At 41.1% G+C, this 17,959-nt stretch overlaps 1 protein-coding gene and 1 long non-coding RNA gene across 2 annotated transcripts in view; one reads left to right on the top strand and one right to left on the bottom strand.

The window, feature by feature from the left end:
• LOC309514329 overlaps positions 1-2,459 on the top strand; it is a 22,400-nt gene extending 19,941 nt beyond the window's left edge. The window contains exon 2 of the long non-coding RNA XR_014211930.1: positions 1,297-2,459. This is a non-coding gene — a long non-coding RNA (uncharacterized lncRNA). The remainder of the gene's footprint in view (positions 1-1,296) is intronic.
• SNX18 (sorting nexin 18) lies at positions 2,162-17,959 on the bottom strand. The gene is made up of 2 exons (XM_082241985.1): positions 16,210-17,959; positions 2,162-3,288 (listed from the first exon to the last, which is right to left on the bottom strand). The coding sequence occupies exons 1-2, from the start codon at positions 17,900-17,902 to the stop codon at positions 3,035-3,037; spliced, it is 1,947 nt and encodes a 648-aa protein (XP_082098111.1). The 5' UTR covers positions 17,903-17,959; the 3' UTR covers positions 2,162-3,034.

The following is a 17,959-nucleotide window of genomic DNA, read 5'->3' as shown; positions in this document are numbered from 1 at the left end:
GGTGTAAACATGTCTGTCCTGGACACTGGAGAACGAAGCAGAGGTTCTGAGGAATACTTGAGGAATACTGACCCTCAACGCTGCATAATTGTATACCAGTTTTAAAGAATTGTCATTTAAGGACTGGTTGTCTTTGTATCAGAATCTTTTCAGAGAACTTTTTCTCACAACTCAGTTAAATTATGAATTTTGCTTCCACAAGATGTAGAAGACAAATTCATTAATGGATATGAGCCACAACTGCTATGCTCTACCCCACTGTCAGAGGCAATATTACTGTATACCAGTTGCTATGAATCCTAAGTGGGGAAGAGAGCTGTTGCTCTAAAGTTGCATGTGGCTTGCCCATAGGTATCTGACTAGTCAATTTGAGAAGAGGATGCTCAACAAGATAGGCCTTTGGTCTGATCAAGCAGGGCTCTTATGTTTATTTTAGTCTGGCCTATGTTTTATTATGCTTAAGGTTAAAGGGTTTTAGTGGCAGTTAATGCTGCTGCTACTACTGATGCCTTTACTAGCTTTGGTTGTTGATCTTATGATGTTTTTATAATGTTGAGTTGTGCCCAAAATGATGGCATATAAAATGGCTGTTATAAATAAAAATATACAGAGGTTGATTTGTGCACCATCTTCACACATCACAGCAACTTTGGCCTGCTCTGTGTAATGGCAGGCCTGCTAAACATCTGAAAGACATGCACTCCTAGTAAACTAGATTGCCCCATAATCTGTTGGGGGGGGGGAGCAAGACTAAAGCTTTGGAGTCCGCACATCAGTTTAGCATTAGAAGTTAATTTTCTTCACCTTTTCCCTGTATCCGTGATGAATCCATGAAAAACAGTGATGAAATACAAACATAATATACGTTGGATAAGTGTCCAATAAAAGAGCCAGAAGCTGAAGGATTGTTGCATAAGGAATTAAAGAACCTTCCTCGGCAAATATAAAATCCACAAGACCAAAGAAAAATGCCCCCCCCCCAACCTAGTATGCATGTCTGAGCATGGTAGGTTCAAAGGCTGTGCTTCATCCTCAGCTTGTTGGTCACGGGACAAATTCCTAGTAGTCCAGGTATCCTATGTACAGTAGGATGCATAATGTCACATAGATTTGTTTCAGGATACTCTAGAATGGTTTGAAAGTGAAAATATGATAATGCACAATGTACACATATGTACGGAAGTACTCACATTATTTCTTTACTTTAAATCATCAGACTTAGTAGGTAACCCTTGTGTGATTAGATGGGGAATTTGTCTTGTGACTGCATTTTTTTTCTTCCTTGGTTAAAACCAGGAAATGAAACAAAAAAACAGCGAAACCAGGAAGACTAGTGCCATGGAACAACTACTATCTCATCTTACAGCAAAACTTACAAGCTTGACTTTTGTTATGTCAACATGATGAATTGCCATTACTCACTCTCTCTCTCCCTCTCCCCTTCACACAACATGCACATACATAAAAAATGTAGTTAATAAGAGAAAGAACCTGGTAAATTTTCTTGTATGGGTGATATTGTTCCCACACCTGTGCTACTAGAGTTGCAAAGTTCCATATTAGCAGTTGCTTTAAAGCTGGAAGTAAGCTTGTCCTATGAATGCATGGTCCCACACAACCACAAGGATTTTTGTTTTCTTTTTTGTTTGCAGCAGATCTACTTTTAAAACTGATTAAAGGAGTTGCTGGTGTTTGTTTGTTTGTTTCAGTACAAGTGGTTGTTATTTAAGGAACTAAAATCCAAAGCCCCTTTGGCTTGCAGAAGCAGTTGGGTCCTTCTGTGGATTAGTTAATTACATTAAAAGGAAACAGACCTATAGGATAAAGACAGTATTTCAAAATTATTGTTATTTGACTTAAGAAATTACAATTAGGGGAACTATTTTAAAAAAATAATAATTGTGGGGCTTAGGTAAGTCCTTAGGCACACTACAATGCCGCTGCTGATATTGCAGATGGCCAAGGCATATTATGCCACAAAGCACACTCCTACAGAGGCAGTTTTAGGATAGTGTGACTGGTTTGGTCGCACTGGCAAATTGTGATTTGCAAGTTTCAGTTGACAATGCAACACCAGGTTTATGACCAAATAAATCAGCTGCCATGCTAAGCAATTCTCACAAACAATACATACATACAAATATGAGCCACTGATCCTCTATTCTTATCCCACTGATATACTTCAGTATTCTTTTATTAGATAAGTGGTCCAAAGTTTCTATTCAAAGACATGTTACAGTGAAATATTTTACGTTGTCATGTTAAGAAAGGAAATACAGCAGTGCTGATTTCTTACTTGTAGATTTAAGATTCTGGTACAAATAATAAATAGTATTTTTAATCAGCACAAAGTCTAAAATGATTTTAAATCCTGGGTTTTTTCCAGCCAAAATTTATCATAATACCTAGGTGTGCAAGTTACATGACAAGTTATTTTTCAGTCACTGTGAGGTTTGAAATCAGGCCCTATCAGAGGTGCCAACCCTTCATTCAATCAGTCATAGAAATGTGGTTTACTAGAAAATAATAATAATGAAAAACTGTAATTCTAAAGGCACAAAATCGCATAGCTGCTCTAACAGGAATTTGTAAACAGAGAATTGGCTGAATTTAAAAATTCATACCGAAGAGAATTTTAAAAAGGCATCTGAAGCAGGCTTTTATCTAACCAACTTCCTTAAAGACCCAAAAGGTTTTGAGGTCTACAGCATATTATGCACTAAAATACCGTATTTCAAAAAAGCAGTAAGGCAAATAGTATAATCATTATTTCAAAAACATTACAATGGTAGTGTAGGCATTTTGAGTATAACTTAGTTACAATGTGTAGTACAGTTCTCCACTATATAGGCATAATTATGTCCTCCTTAGGCAATTTTAGGTTCAGTTGGACTCCAGAACAGATTACAAAATCATCCTTGTACACCATCCCAAAAGGTGTCAAGAGATACTTGAGAGTGGAGTTTGTATCCGTTGTTCATTCCATCCACAAGCTTAGAAATATCCATTATTTAAAGTCCAAGAATTAATCATATTAAACACTGTCATACTTGTGAAGAGCTTCTTCTAACTTCTGTGTCACTTTTTGGAAAAAAAGTATTTGCTGTTGTAAGAAATGCTGCATTTGTGATTTGAAGTCTCTCACTCGAATTTTGTGAAAATGGTGAATTTCTGCCAGGGTGGCAAAAGAAATAATGTTACAACGATCCTGAATGCCATCGGCTTTCTGAACCTCCATCTTCCCTTCTTCTACATGCCGCTTACTTTCCTTCACTTTGGTAAGGGCTCCTGCATAATGAACAAAAAAGATATACTGGAATTAAAAGATGACTGGAACAAGTCTAATTAAAAGCTATACTGCTAATTACGCTTGCTGTTCACAGTCTAAAGAATTCTGAAATTGTTCCTATATTCTATGACATAATAAAACCTTTGCTTAAGAGATTTTCTCTGCAATACTTCATAGTATAACCAGTGTGCGTTCTGCATGTAGCACCAAAGTGCTTACCATACCTAGACATGGTTTTGAAATCTTTTTTTTAAAAGATCAATTGTAAGCTGCCTTGGGCTGAAATATTTACCTTACCCTACAAGTCATCTTACAATTGTTTGCTGTAAGCAAACTCCACCTAGAATATGCATTTCAGATCACCAGTACTATGTACCATACTTACATCACTTTGCTGCAAAATACAAGAGATGACTGAACTCAAGGGTGATCATAGCTTTTCTTCTGCATGATTACAGGTTAATAGTTGATGACATTATCCTAAGGTAACACCTTTAACATATATATATTACATTTTCACATTCAGGGGTAAACAAGAAGTGAAAAGTGAAGAAGAGCTCCTGATTGTTAATTCAGCTCTGTTCATTTCATGAAAAGTAATATTATAAACACGTTTAATGAAGATATGTGAATTCTGGAGTGCTCAGTGTGGCCACAGAAAGTGAGCAAAGAAGTGAGACTACTATTCCCGCAATTCTGTGTTTCTGTAAGACTTTCAGCCCAACAAGCCTGAATTTATAGCCACTGCTCAAGTAAATAAGACAGATCCAATTTTACAAACTTCTAGATTCCAGTTGTAATTTCACAGCAATCTAAGCAATTAAAAGGCAAAATCAGACTTTAGAATTGTCTCCATAACTTACATACAGCTCTCCTTGTAAAACTTTCAGATAAAAAAGGCATAAAAGAGGTTAAATGTTCAACACATTGCAAACATATTTTTGTTTGTTGCAACGGAATTTGTACATTTCCAAATGGTGTACACTTCCCAAAGTTCTGCCCAGGCGTGGCTCAAGTTTTCTTTTCAGCACCTTGGGTGGGAAAAGACACAGGCAACCTCCTATCAACAGTGTCCCAGAAGGTTGTATATCCTCACAGAGAATTGTGGAGAATGCTGACAGCATCGGATACGCTGAGGTCAGGGGGAGAGACCATTGCGGCAAATACCCCTTGAAATGGGGACCCCTAAGCAACTATCTACCTCTATGGTCAAGTAAGTCCCATACTAAAACTTTTGTTTTCTTTTTGTACAGTAAGTAGCTACAGTAGGATTTTAACTGGCAGCTCTATACAAGGATGATTTGGCCAGCTTGGTTCAAAAAGGATGCAGCTGCTACCAGATTGGCCTAAGCCACTTCCTGAAAACATGTGAGAACCACATGCACACCAAATCCAGTTTTAGAGCACTTATTTTAAAGCTTTTAGAATCCTTTCCGCACCAATTTATCTGCTGAAGAACTCTTCCAAATTGCAAGGGATTCTAGAGCATGTTCTCCTATGCACAGTGAGTTCAAAGTACATTGACAATTCTCAAGAGTGCTTTTGGAAAACACACTCAATACTCCCCTAGGGGTATGCATAAAAGGGAAAAAACAATTATGGTGGAAAGTTGCTTTCCAGGGAACTTTGCCATTATTGATTTTCTCACTGAAAAGCCTAAACTTGGAAGGAACCCTAGGGTCCTGAGGTACCAGAACAGTCTGAAAACTACTGCCTTACTGGAATGATAGGACCAAAACATAAATCTAATGAATGAATGAATGAAGAAATGAATAAATGAACTGGCTAGGTCTGGCAAACAAAGAAGAGTCCTAAATCTGTAAGGTATATTCAAAAAAAGCAAACAGACAATGGATGAATGGGTTAGATATCACTTGCATATTTTCCATTACCACTTCTGAGTCACACTGAGTCACAGAGAACTCACAGGATCTTTAGCGAGACATTACTGAGAGATGTATAATTTTGAGTCACTTGACTGCTTTAGTTGCACATTTTCAAAACAATTGTGGATCAGAACTTCAAAATCCGATTAACACAAAAGGTGAGCCATCTCCCTGAATAAAAATGTTTGTTTAACTAGTAAAACAGATTTAGGCTAAGTTTGACGTACATACAACATCTGGTTGTTGTCAGACAAAGAGTAAGCCTTATTTGTTTTGAACTTTTTTCATTTTAAGTAGTAGACATGCATTTCCAATTATTTATGCACAATATGCACAAGTAATGAGAGAATACTTCAGCTAGGATAAACAATGCAAGCTTATGGCCATACGTACCCTGCACTGGCACACAGAATGAATAAAACTTACCAACTGAAACAATGAGGATTTTATCAGAACTCTACCAACTAACTTAAGCCTGCGATAGCTTTCCATCATGGATCGTGGACCACCTGCTTGCAAAAAGTGAGGCTACATGATGTATACACAGCCAAGACTCAGCTATATGATCATAGTAGAGCTATAGTGAAGCTTCTACAAGCACAAGAAGAAATGATGCAATTGGCTAAAAATGCCTTCTCTTGGCCTCATGACATTCCTGTTTCCCCTTGGCTGTTGCAAGCAGTGTTCTGTTTTAAGTATTTCAAGATGTATTATTCTTAACAGCAGCTCTCTTTTTAAATAAATAAAAACTAACATCTTTTCTTGTTTTCTGGCTTACTTGCTCCTGTAAATAATACTTCTAATAGTTTTCAGACCTGGATAAGGCTTGGCTGTATTGCTGTAGGAGCTAAAAATGTTTTGGCTGGCTTTTCATCAGAAACGTAAAAACAAAAGTCCTAATAAATATACTGTAGCAGTGCCATGCCAACTGACAGTGGATCTGAAGGAGGAACTAACAGAATCATTAAATGAGCTTTTGAACTTGCAAATAAAATTGCTATATTTTAAAAATACATAAATCAAGAATGTTAGTATATTTCCTGTAGGCTGGTTGAGGTGACATAACCTGGTTACCAGCACTTACAGGCTGGAGAGTACTATTTCTGTGTACTATAAACTCTCTACCAATCCCAGCAAAAACTTTCTTATGGCAGTCAAGAGTAGAAACAAATATATGTTTTGGCCCCAAAATGATCTGCTTCATAAATCTGATTTTAACATCACTAGATGCAAATCACAAACTGCAGGACTCTTAATGGATTACAGAGTACGACACCTGCCTCAAGGAACAATTTGAAGAGGACTCTGTGCAATTCTGTTTGTCCTCCATCAGGCATGGAAGTCACTGAATGTTAAAAAATATATAGTAAAGAGTTTCTCTTCCTGAATTCTAAATCAAACTATGTAAAAGCAAAATGCAGGTGCATGTATAGGCACACCAGCTGAAGATATGTACTAATCTTACCTCAAGTTATGAATACTTACTTATTAAAAATTTAAAAACAATAATTATTTGATGGAGAACCCCCACTAGTAAGAATCTCTAATCTATATAGTGGAGTAGGCTAGATACAACAGGTCAGGATTTGGACAAAACAGTGGTAGGCAACCTGTGCCCCTCCAAATGTTGGATTTCATCTCCCATTTGCCCTAGTCAGCATGGTTAAGGATCAAGGATGATGGGAGCTGTAGTCCAGCAACACCTGGAAAGCCACAGGTTCCTCTTCCCTGCTGTGCAGCAATTTTATATGACAAACTTTAAAATCCTAGGTCAAAGCAGGCAAAATTAGCCACCTTCATTTAGAATCTTTAAACATTCCTTTAAACCAAAGGAAGAACATTTATGGCTTTAGATTAAAAACACTGAATACTGCTATACAAATCACACACTTTACTTAATGCAGAAATACAGTTAACACAATTGGAAATGGAATCAAAGCTGTGAAGTCAAATTTTCATTTACCTAATATTAAAGGGGTTAAGATCAAAGACCAAATCACTTTGAAATCACACTTCCAGTTAGCCACTACACTGTGAAAAAAATATGCTAAAAGTGAAAGTCACTAATGGTCTACCACAGCCTTCCCCAACCTGGTCCCCTCCAGTTGTTGGGAGTACAACTTTTGTCATCTGTGACAATTTGACATTCCAGCTGGTGCTGATGGAGGTTAGAATCCAACAACATCTAGAAGGCACCAGGCTGGGGAATGCCCATTCACCCACACAACAATTCAGATGCTGCACTTAGTATTATTGAATAGAAAATTCTGGTGCTTCTGCAGTATCCTAGCCAGCTGAATCATAAAGAGCAATAGTCCTATTGTGTTCACTGAGACTATCCATGCCAACTTACAGAACATTATGACTCATACAGGTTTTGTGGCAAGATGGTTACCTTAACTCAAAACAAGTAGGCTTATAAAAATGAAGTTGCAGCTCAACATTAGCTTTTCCCTTCCTTCCTTCCTTCCTTTTTTTTTTTAAAGGAATGGGAATTGGGAAGTTTCACAAGGATATCATTAATGACAGTGGATGACACCCAACTGTGCTGGACCACTTGCGGAGCAGATTTGCTTGCACTACAGGAGTTCCCCTTCCCCACCCACTATGTGATCTAGGTTTGGGGGACCCTGTAGCAGGGATATAGGTGGGGATGGGAGCAGCTGGGAAGGGAAGAGAGGAGGGTTAAGTCATGCTGAATCTACTCATACAATGTACTTTATCATCCTAACTTTACAGCATTTTTAGAGTCACTCATTCATAAAAGCTGAAATGGAAGTGAAAAGTCATAGAATAGTTATCAACCTCTATTTGCTACAATGTTATTTTTTCTTAGAGATTTTTATTTTCCCCCTTTAAAACACAAATACCCTTCTTTCTTATTCAGCAAATTTTAAAATATAAAAAACTCAGAGTGACACATTGCAAATTCTACTATAGTGGACAGTTTAGACTGCCATGGGCATATGCAGCAGTGTAAGGGAGCTAGTGTAAAAAAACCCTGTGTTTCTATTTTAACTTTTGGAACAAACACCATCCTAAATTTTTTATCCTGTCAATGCAAGTTTTTAAATGTACAGTGGTGCCCCGCAAGACGAATGCCTCGCAAGATGAAAAACTCACTAGACGAAAGGGTTTTTCGGTTTTGCGTTGCTTCGCTAGACGAATTTCCCTATGGACTTGCTTTGCAAGACGAAAACGTCTTGCGCTTTTTTCTTAACGCCGCTTGAAGAGGCGCAGTTGCGACGGACCGTGCTTCGCAGGACGAAAAACATCGTAAGACGAAAAGACTCGCGGAACGAATTATTTTCGTCTTGCGAGGCACCACTGTACAGGCTTGAGAATGGAAAGCTAAAATCAGTGGGGGGTGCTGCTATTTGGGGTATCCACCAAGTTGCTTTTATTGTAGCACTTCTACTTCAGAACCCTTTCATCACAGAATTCAGAAAGTACTCCTTAAAACCCATGAGAGTTCAAAGATCAGTGTGCATAGTCTGTATTTATTATAGAATGTACAGTGGTGCCTCGCAAGACGAAATTAATCCGTTCCGCGAGTCTCTTCGTCTAGCGGTTTTTTCGTCTTGTGAAGCAACCCTATTAGTGGTTTAGCGGATTAGCGCTATTAGCGGTTTAGCGGCTATTAGCGGTTTAGCGGCTATTAAAGGCTTAGCGGATTAGCGGCTAAAAGGCTATTAGCGGCTTAGAAAAAGGGGGGGGAGCGAAAAAAAATCGGAACACTCGCAAGACGTTTTCGTCTTGCAAAGCAAGCCCATAGGGAAAATCGTCTTGCGAAGCAGCTCAAAAACGGAAAACCCTTTCGTCTAGCGGGTTTTCCGTCTTGTGAGGCATTCGTCTTGCGGGGCACCACTGTAGTCTGGTTTGAGAATAATTTGACCAATAGTGTACACACACCAGTAGGAGTTTTTCTTTACTTCCCCCAGTACCAAATACCCCAAAGGGCATTGTCACTGGTGTGCCTGTATACAGTATCCCCACCCTTGCCCCAAGATCCTTTTTAAACTGCTCTTGTGCAATCCCCAACTGCTTTCTGAGCTTTTACAGAGCAGTTATGACATCAGTTTCTGTGTGTGCTCACTCCTCTAGGTACTGGCCACCAACCTGAGCTTTCAGGCTGCAAAGAAAATAATGGTCTTTGATGTTACAAAGTAGGGGCCAGATTACTTGCTCCTTAAAGAAAGCCATTCAGTATAAGTGCTTTTGTAGTTTGTTTTGTCTCCTGCTGACTGCAATTAGTGTGGGACACATTATCTGCATAAATCTGAAGGCAGATGTAGAACAACAGCCTTGCATCAAACAAAACTCGAGTTTGCAGTCAGGTTCTGTCGATGAAAATTCAGATCAGAGGTTTCCACTTTTGTGCTGAAACCTGATCCATGAAATTCATTATCTTTCAACTCTGGCAAAATGTCACACTGATTTGAACTTTTTAAATTATCAGTTGCTTCAACATATGTTCCAGCTTTAGTAACAGACAGTTAAGAATTTGGCTGACAGGTTGTTGTTTTTTAAACAGACATGCACTAGGAATTGTAAATGTATTTCCTAATAAAGTTGTAGGCGGTGGTTTCTGGCTGAAATAAGGAAACACTTTCATGTTACCACTTATGAAGAAACCCCTTTCCTTCACTGCAATACCATCACACATCCTAGTCCACTACTTACAAAACTACACTCCATGCAAGAACAGGTACAAATGCTTAAGGAACCTGACTCGTAGTTACGCAGAAAGAAACAATGCCTGTGGGAAACAATCATTAGGAACTTCAGCTATTTCAAAATTAACACACAAGGCTTTCGTAGGCCCAGTAGCAGAAATGTACTTATTCAACTGGACTTGCAGCTTGTTTCACCCTAGTGGATTGTGATGGGCAACCTGTTAATCCTTTTGTGCTTTTATGCTTTCCATGTGTGGTGGTGCAAACTGAATTTACAGCCTCTCTAGTTGGCAAAGCAGAGCTGGGAAAAATTTCTGCCTAAATCCCTAGAGAGCCAGTTTGAAACCAAACACCAGTCTAAGTTAACAGTGCTTAGTGCAAATTGATTGAAATCATTATCAAGGTACTCATCATGTTTAGATTTCCATGTTTTTCAATGTTCAAACTACTGCAACTGACTTACAAGGTGAAAAATCTAACAATTTCCCTCAATGCAAATTACAGTGGTGCCTCGCAAGACGAAAAGAATCTGTTCTGTGATTCTCTTCGTCTAGCGGTTTTTTCGTCTTGCGAAGCAAGCCCATTGACGGATTAGCAAATTAGCGCTATTAGCGGCTTTTAGCGGCTTATCTGCTGATCGGATCAGCTGATAAGTGGCTTAGCGGCTTAGAAAAAGGGGGGGGAAGGAAAAAAACCAGCAGGAACTCGCAAGACATTGTCGTCTTGCGAAGCAAGCCCATAGGAAATTCGTTTTGCGAAGCACCTCCAAAACGGAAAACTCTTTCGTCTAGCGAGTTTTCCGTCTTGCGAGGCATTCGTCTTGTGGGGCACCACTGTATTTTGGTACATAATAAAAACTCACAAAAACAAACATTTCAGGAGTTCATGCCTGCTTTAATTGACCATATGTGAGCTGCTCTGGAAGCTTTTTTGGCTCAAGAGCGGGGCATAAATGCTCTAAATAAATAATTTATTATTATTATTATTTATTGAATTTATATATCTCCTACACCTGGGGGTCTCAGGGTCTCATTATGAGTGACTTAGGTGACAAACCAAGATTTATCATGAGAGTAACTTCACTTAACTTACTTCTGAGTACACATGCATACTATTGTGCAGTTGAGAAATTTACCAGACTTTGGGAAAGTGTTTCACCCCAATACATCAAATGTTACTGGATACTTTCTTGCGAAATGTTAGAACAGTATTTTCCCCCAGCTTTTTCACTACACACAAAAGGACCAATGCATCATTCTCAAAAGTTTGTAAATTTTAGTTTAGCTTTCTAGCCAGCCCTGATATATGCTTGTCAGTGACCCCTGTGTTTATGTCAGAGAACTTGGAGGACAGGAGCTATGGCACAAAATCAATGAGAGCCATATTTGTGTGCCTTCTGCCTGATACAAAATAGATGAGAGATCCATCTTCCACTCCCCACCCTCCCCCAGTTGGTAAAGAGAAGAGTAGGAGGGTCCACACATGTGGCACTGCGGATGGGAATTCATCCTTGCTGTGTGGGTATATGGAAGGCTGCTCACTTCCATTAATAACATTGCAGGGGTGGGGTGGGGAGTGGAATGAAAAGGAAGTTCTCAGAAATATTTTCACACAGGCAATGCATCACTTTTGGCAAGCTAAAACCCTGAGAGAATGTTTCATTGGTCTAAACTACATTACAGTGCTAAGAATGGGCTTTAAATCAACTTTAGTCTTTAATGGAGTTTGTATCTGTATGAATGGGCTACCAGGATAACTGGAAGAGAAACTAGCACATTATCTATTAACCTTTAAGATGCCTCCTATTGTGCTGTCATGTATGTGAGCAAGCATGGCTTGCTTCTCAATTCTATACAAAATTTCATCAACGATTTGATAAACTATGCTAACTTAAAATAGATTATTACCATATTCCATTTTCAGCAACCACATAAACACTTTCACCCACACCACAGCTTGCATTTAAAAATTCATTTAAAGCTGTTTACTTGCTTAACTAACTATACTGATACACCCTGTGACCAGTCACAATTATTGCAGATGTAAGTGAGGGTCGTAAGTGAAGCTCCTGGATACCTGGTGTTATTTCCTTTAACCCTCACAACTTTAACAAAAAAACGGTCTAGCTGTCATGTCCCCTAAACTATGGACAGAGATGCTCACAACAGCATCTTAATGCACAGATACATATGGAAAAGGGTGATCCTTCAACCTTGCTCCTAAGTGTAAAATGTTTCACAGGTCAAAACTTGTACAGTACTTTGAATTGCACTAGAAACAGACTGGAGTATAGTGGCATAGCACTGGCCTAAAATGCTCATAATGCCCAATCCATTAGTGAGCTACCAGCCACATTTGTACAGGCAGCAACCATTTTGCACGTGTTCAATTGGCACATGACTGGGTCATTTTGGACCTGGAAAATGGTGTAACAGGAGTGGGGCATAATGGGGGGGGGGGCTTATGCATGCTCTGCAGACATGCGCAAGGGCCAGGAACTCTACCCCGGTTGCCTGTACTAAGTGCAGGTTCTGTATTGTCTTCAAAGGCAGCTCCACATATGAGTAGTGCATTAGAGTAGTGCAACTTGGAGGTCACAAGAGCACTGAGGCCATGCTATCTCTGAACAAAGAGGGTTGCAGCTGGCATACCAGCCTAAGTTGGTAAAACTTAAAAGCAACTTGCACTTCTAATGACAAATTTGGATCAAGCAGCACCTGTAAGTGACAAACCTGTCCCTTCAGGAGACATGGGACCACATATAGCACAGGGTGAACACTGCTCCCCTATTTGGTGACTGACTCAATTCAATTGTGATGTCCTAGACATGGTAGATGCCAGCAATTTTATCCTTGATTTGTTTTTTTTTAGGTTGTGCTAAGTTTGCAAACACATCACAGTGGACCTCCAAGAGTTTAACATCGTCAGATGGGCAGAATGCCCCCCACCATCCCAAAAAACTCCAACAGACAGTAATGTGAGGATATATAACAGTGTTAGAAAAGAACTGCTTCTTTGCTGTCATCACAGACACCGAGTAGACTTAATAATGAGCTCTAACACTGTAGATTCACTTCAAGTCTTCTACCATTTGCACTCTAGCCATCTTCCTACTTGTTTCACTGCTCCAAGGAATACCAAGGAGCTTACTGAGTTCTGCCCAACATAAGTACTATTGCTAATAATAGTTATTATGTGGTCATGAAAGGCTCTACTGATTTTATTACAGGTTGTATTTATTTTATATTTACACACTACCCTTCTTTTAGAAGGGCACAGGGCAGTGTATATAGGTTTAATCCATTTTATCCTCACAACAACCCTGCAAGGGATTTACTCAAAGTCAATAAGTAAATTCAAATCTGAGCAGAGCTCTCAGCCTCTCATCTCCAACTCCAGAGCATTATCCACTATATACACTCCATTTTGATAAACAGCAGATGGCTTATATACTTAGAAAATGAAACAAATATTTTTGAGAAATTGTTTAAGCAGTAGCATGCTATGTAAGGATTTGAGTGAAACACTGTAAAATGCTGACAAATTATTGAGGAAGTGGGTCAGACATGCATCATCTGTGACTCAGCAAGCCAAATGTAGGTCGCCAGGCATGTATACTAGCCTAGCAAGATCTCAATAAACCTCCTGTGGGTTTGGACTCAAACAGGGCCTTCTCAAACACCTGGCAGGTCACTAAACATGACCAGTAGGTTGTGCTTAGTTTGAACGGGCACATTATCTTGAGATAATGTCAGCAGAAAACTCTGCGGTGGGTTTACATCTAGGCTGATTTACAGTATTTAGGCACACAAGTAATACATGTAAGGTGGCCAAGGAACAGCTTGATAATATCTGCACTACAACTACTTCCATTTTTAACTGGCTTAGTGCCTGCCAACACGAATCCATGGCACACATTAATTCTACTCAAATGGGCTGACTTACAAGCCAATCTTTTCAAGAGCTGGCAGGTATCCATTATTGCTTTTTCCTTCATAAGACAAACCCTTACCCCTATCCATGTAAAATAACTTGTATTTAAATCAATAATCCAGCTACAATTACCGCCCCAAGCGAAAGCACTTAAATGATAGTGAAAATGATAGTATGTTTTCATATTTTAAATGTTTTCTGAATTATGATGATAGTGCGAATGAATAGCATCCACCATGTCCTTTCTTGTAGCACGATTGTAAAGGCACACAGCAATCACATTGTCCCTGAAGGCGCAGGCAGCATTTCAAATGAGTTTGAAGAATGGCACTGTAATGCAATACATAGCCTATAACCTGATAGAAGCAGGTATTCCTTCAAATGGCAATTTTTGAAAAGTTGTCTATATAAAGATTAATAATCATTAAGAATCATGAAGCACTTGCATGTTCATGGTCCAACTTGCATTTTGCTGCAACTACTGTGAGAAATTAGTGTTCAAATGTGAAACGTAGGTTAATAGTATTCTCAGAGTGTCATTATCTTTTATCATCCATCATTTACACAATTGGAAAACCTTGTACTATAATCCATTGACAAAACAAGTCAACCTCTATTAAGATCAACAGCATTGATTACAATGTATTTGGCATTAATATATAAATGCAACCATGAGAGCATTTATCAATACACTACCATCAAATGCTGAAAAGGTTTATTAGCAATGTATTTATAGGCTCCTAGCATGTAATACTCAAGTTACAGTTGATTTCAAGAACAACTGTATATTCCTGGAAGACCAACCTCAACAGCTTTGAATGTCATGTGAAAATTCCCACCTCTCTTTTCACTGTGTTTTGTTATATTAAGTTTTTCTATCTGGATGAAAAATAGTCCTGACTGGAGTGATAACCAAAAAGGATGACATTTTTATCCTTGGCCCTTGATATGTGGAACACATTAACTGATTAGAGCTGCACAGAGAAATTAGACACCAAGGTGATGAACACACTGTCAAGAATGGGTACTAACTTCACAGCTGTATCTGCACAGAGGAAGTCAAACCTCATCACATAGCTCTGAATTGTATTAGATTGTATTGTATTAGATTTCATTTATGTAAACTGGCCTAAAATCTAAAATAGAGAAACATTAGATCAGTAGAAAACCAGGTGCAAGGAAACAAAGAGAATCCTACATGCCTTTGAAGAAAATCCACCCCAGAAATGTTAGCTACTTATGTACTAGATGGCTGTACATCTTTGACCAAATCTTACAAAGTGGTTATGGGAACAAAGCCCAAGCATCCAAATCTTACAGGGACTGAGAACCTGCAGCCCTGCAGCTTGTTGTTCAACTCCCAATTCACATCAGCAGTACTCAGCAGGGCCAATGGTTAGGAGTGGTGCAAGTTGCAGCTGAACAATGTTTGGAGGGTCACAGGCTCCTCATCCCTAATGTGAACCTTAAATCCAGACAGAGCAGAGAGTGTATTTGTTTTTTCTTAAAAGCTCCTTTGTGATACACATTAATGTTCATTTAATTAATGATCCAAACAACTCATATGTGGCTTGAAATTAATTAAAGTGTTCTGTGGCTGAATTCGCCTTGCTAAAAAACCCTGAAGCTACTCACAAGGTACACAGTAAGCAATGGTCTCTCTGACACAATTAAACAAGTATACTCTTTTAAAATACTGCTCAGTACCTCACTACACTCCTGTTTTACAAACAAAACACAAATCCTGAGTATGATAGGCAAGTAGAGTTTCCCGCTTGGGGGAGCAGGGTAGGGTAATAACATACCATTAAGGGTTTGAAACAAGCTTCCTTATATGCAGCACTTCCTTAATAACTTGAGTCCATAAATCCTAGCAGAAGAGTCTAACTTCTGAGGCAGAATTGTCTCCAGTGTTTTACCAAAATAAGCATATTGTGCCACCTTAAAGACTAACTATTTTATGCTGCCATAGTCTTTAATAAATTTATAGCCCAATCCTATAATGCTTACTCAGAAGTACTGAAGCTTATGCCCAGTAGGTGTGCAAAGGACTGTGGCCTAAAATCAAATCTAGAACCAAATTTGACATGAGGTTATCTTCAATAACTTGGCCCATTATATATACATATTGGTACAAAGAGGAGAAAAAGGCAAACACTGGGGGGCAAAAGGCAATGTAATCCTGATGGCAGAACCTATGACATTTCCATACAAAGGTCAAGTGTATACTGTACAAGATTAGCACAGTGACCATTCATTATTCGTCTTTGAGGTGCTACAGGACTGTTTAGTTTTGATGCAACAAACTAACAAGGATATTATACTCCTCTGGAACATTTTACTACAATAACTCAGAAGTCTAACTTCTATTATACAAATTTAATTGGGTGAAAGAGGTAAGCTGATATAGTTAAAACTACATTACCTTTCTGGACATGGATTATGTCTGGGAAATTGGCCAGATGTCCTTGATACAGAGCTAACAAATCCATCACTGGATCGAGGTCCTGTCTGGGTTGCTCTGCAAAGAGTTCACCAATAGCATCATAAGCTTCCCCAGTGAAGGCAATGGCCTGATTGAGGCCAACTGAAAAAGCCTGCTGGTCCATCTCAAAGGCTTGGCTGAGGCCCTTGAAGGAATGCCCCACTTTCTGGTACTCCTTCTTGAAGCCAGTAACCTGCTTGCGAGCAAACTCATTGACTGTCTGGTTCAGCTGAATGGTGCTGTCATCCATCTTCTTGGTGAAGCTCTTGAAGCCATCAACTTTACTTTCCACCTCCTGCAGGTCCAGAGCAGCAGGACCACCAGCAGGCACACTAATTGTGAGGAAGAAGTTAGCGCCCACCATCTCGTCCTTCTCAGCCTTCCGCTTGCCCTGCTTCCAGGCCTTCTCATCGGTGCTCGGGCAGGTGAGGAAATGCTGGAAGGCATCGCACTGCGCAAGCACCGGGTGGCTACACATATGGTCCATCCACCAAGCCAGGCCTTTGCGGCGTTTGGAGATGAAGTCCTCCTCAAAGCGCCCCGTGGCCTGCTTCTCTGGCAGATGCGGCACCGAGATGACCGGAAACTTCTCCACCAGGCGCCCATAGAGCCAGTCAAAGTGCTTGTAGCGCCGGTGCACCTGCTGCCCAGTGTGGCTTGGCACCAGCTTGTAGGCGATGTAGCTCTTCATGCCCTTGAATTTGGTCTGCTTGGTGGGGTCTTCGATGGAGCACTGGAAAGGGTAAGGGTTCTCCTGCCACTCAGGCCCGTAGGTGCCCAGCACCACGCACAGCTTGTCGCCATCCTTCACAAAACCCGACGCCTCTCCGAGCACGAAGGCCTCGCCACCGGATTTCACAAAAGTGGAGAAGCGGTTCAAGTTGCGGCTCACCGTGGCCGAGCTCTTGGCGCCACCAGCGGCCGGGTGGTGCAGGTGAGCACCGGGCTGACTGCCCCGGGAGCTCAGCGACAGGTCGGAGCGGGTGGAGAGGCGGTACCTGCCAGAGGAGCCACCGGGGCCTCCGACCCCCATCCCTGCATTTTCGTAGTCCGGGTACGAGCTGCCCAGGACGCCCGGCTCGTCCGCCACCGTCGAGCTGTCGTCCCAGTCGTCGTCCCAGTCGTCATCGCTGCCTTGGCTGGTCTGATAGGAGGACCCTCCGTAGGAGGGAGGCACCGCTTGGAAGGAAGAGAAGCCCGACGTGGCCGGTGGAGGAGGCAGCAGCTGGAAGGGCTCTGCCGGCGGAGGGAGCTGCTGGTGTTGCTGCTGCTGGTGGTGATGGTGGTGCTGCTGCTGCTGCTGGGCCGGCGGAGGGTTGCTGAAGGCTGTGGCGGGCGACGTCGCCGCCGCCACCACCGCCGCCAGGGGCTCGAAGCCTCCGCCGGGGACATTGGCGTAGCGGGCCGGGGCCGGCACGGGCAGAGGCGCGGGGGGCTCGGCCACGGGCGCTCGGATGACCTGCACGTAGGAGGCCGGGAAGAGGCCCCGGTCTCCGCGGCTGTTGACCCCCTCGAACCAGCCCTCGATCTCCTGGTCGCTGCACAGGCTCAGCACCTCGTGCTCCCGCAGGGAGATCTCGCCCGGGTTCTCCGACTTGAAGTCGTACAGCGCGCGGGCCCGCAGCAGCGCCATGGTCCCGCCGCCGCCCAGCCGGGGATGGGGGACGCGGGCGGGCCGCCCCACAGCGCC

This window comes from Podarcis vaucheri, assembly GCF_965113315.1.
Source record: "Podarcis vaucheri genome assembly, chromosome: 11".
Taxonomy (NCBI): domain Eukaryota; kingdom Metazoa; phylum Chordata; class Lepidosauria; order Squamata; family Lacertidae; genus Podarcis; species Podarcis vaucheri.
Note: the sequence above shows the minus strand (reverse complement) of the source record. Positions and strands in the feature narration are given on the sequence as shown.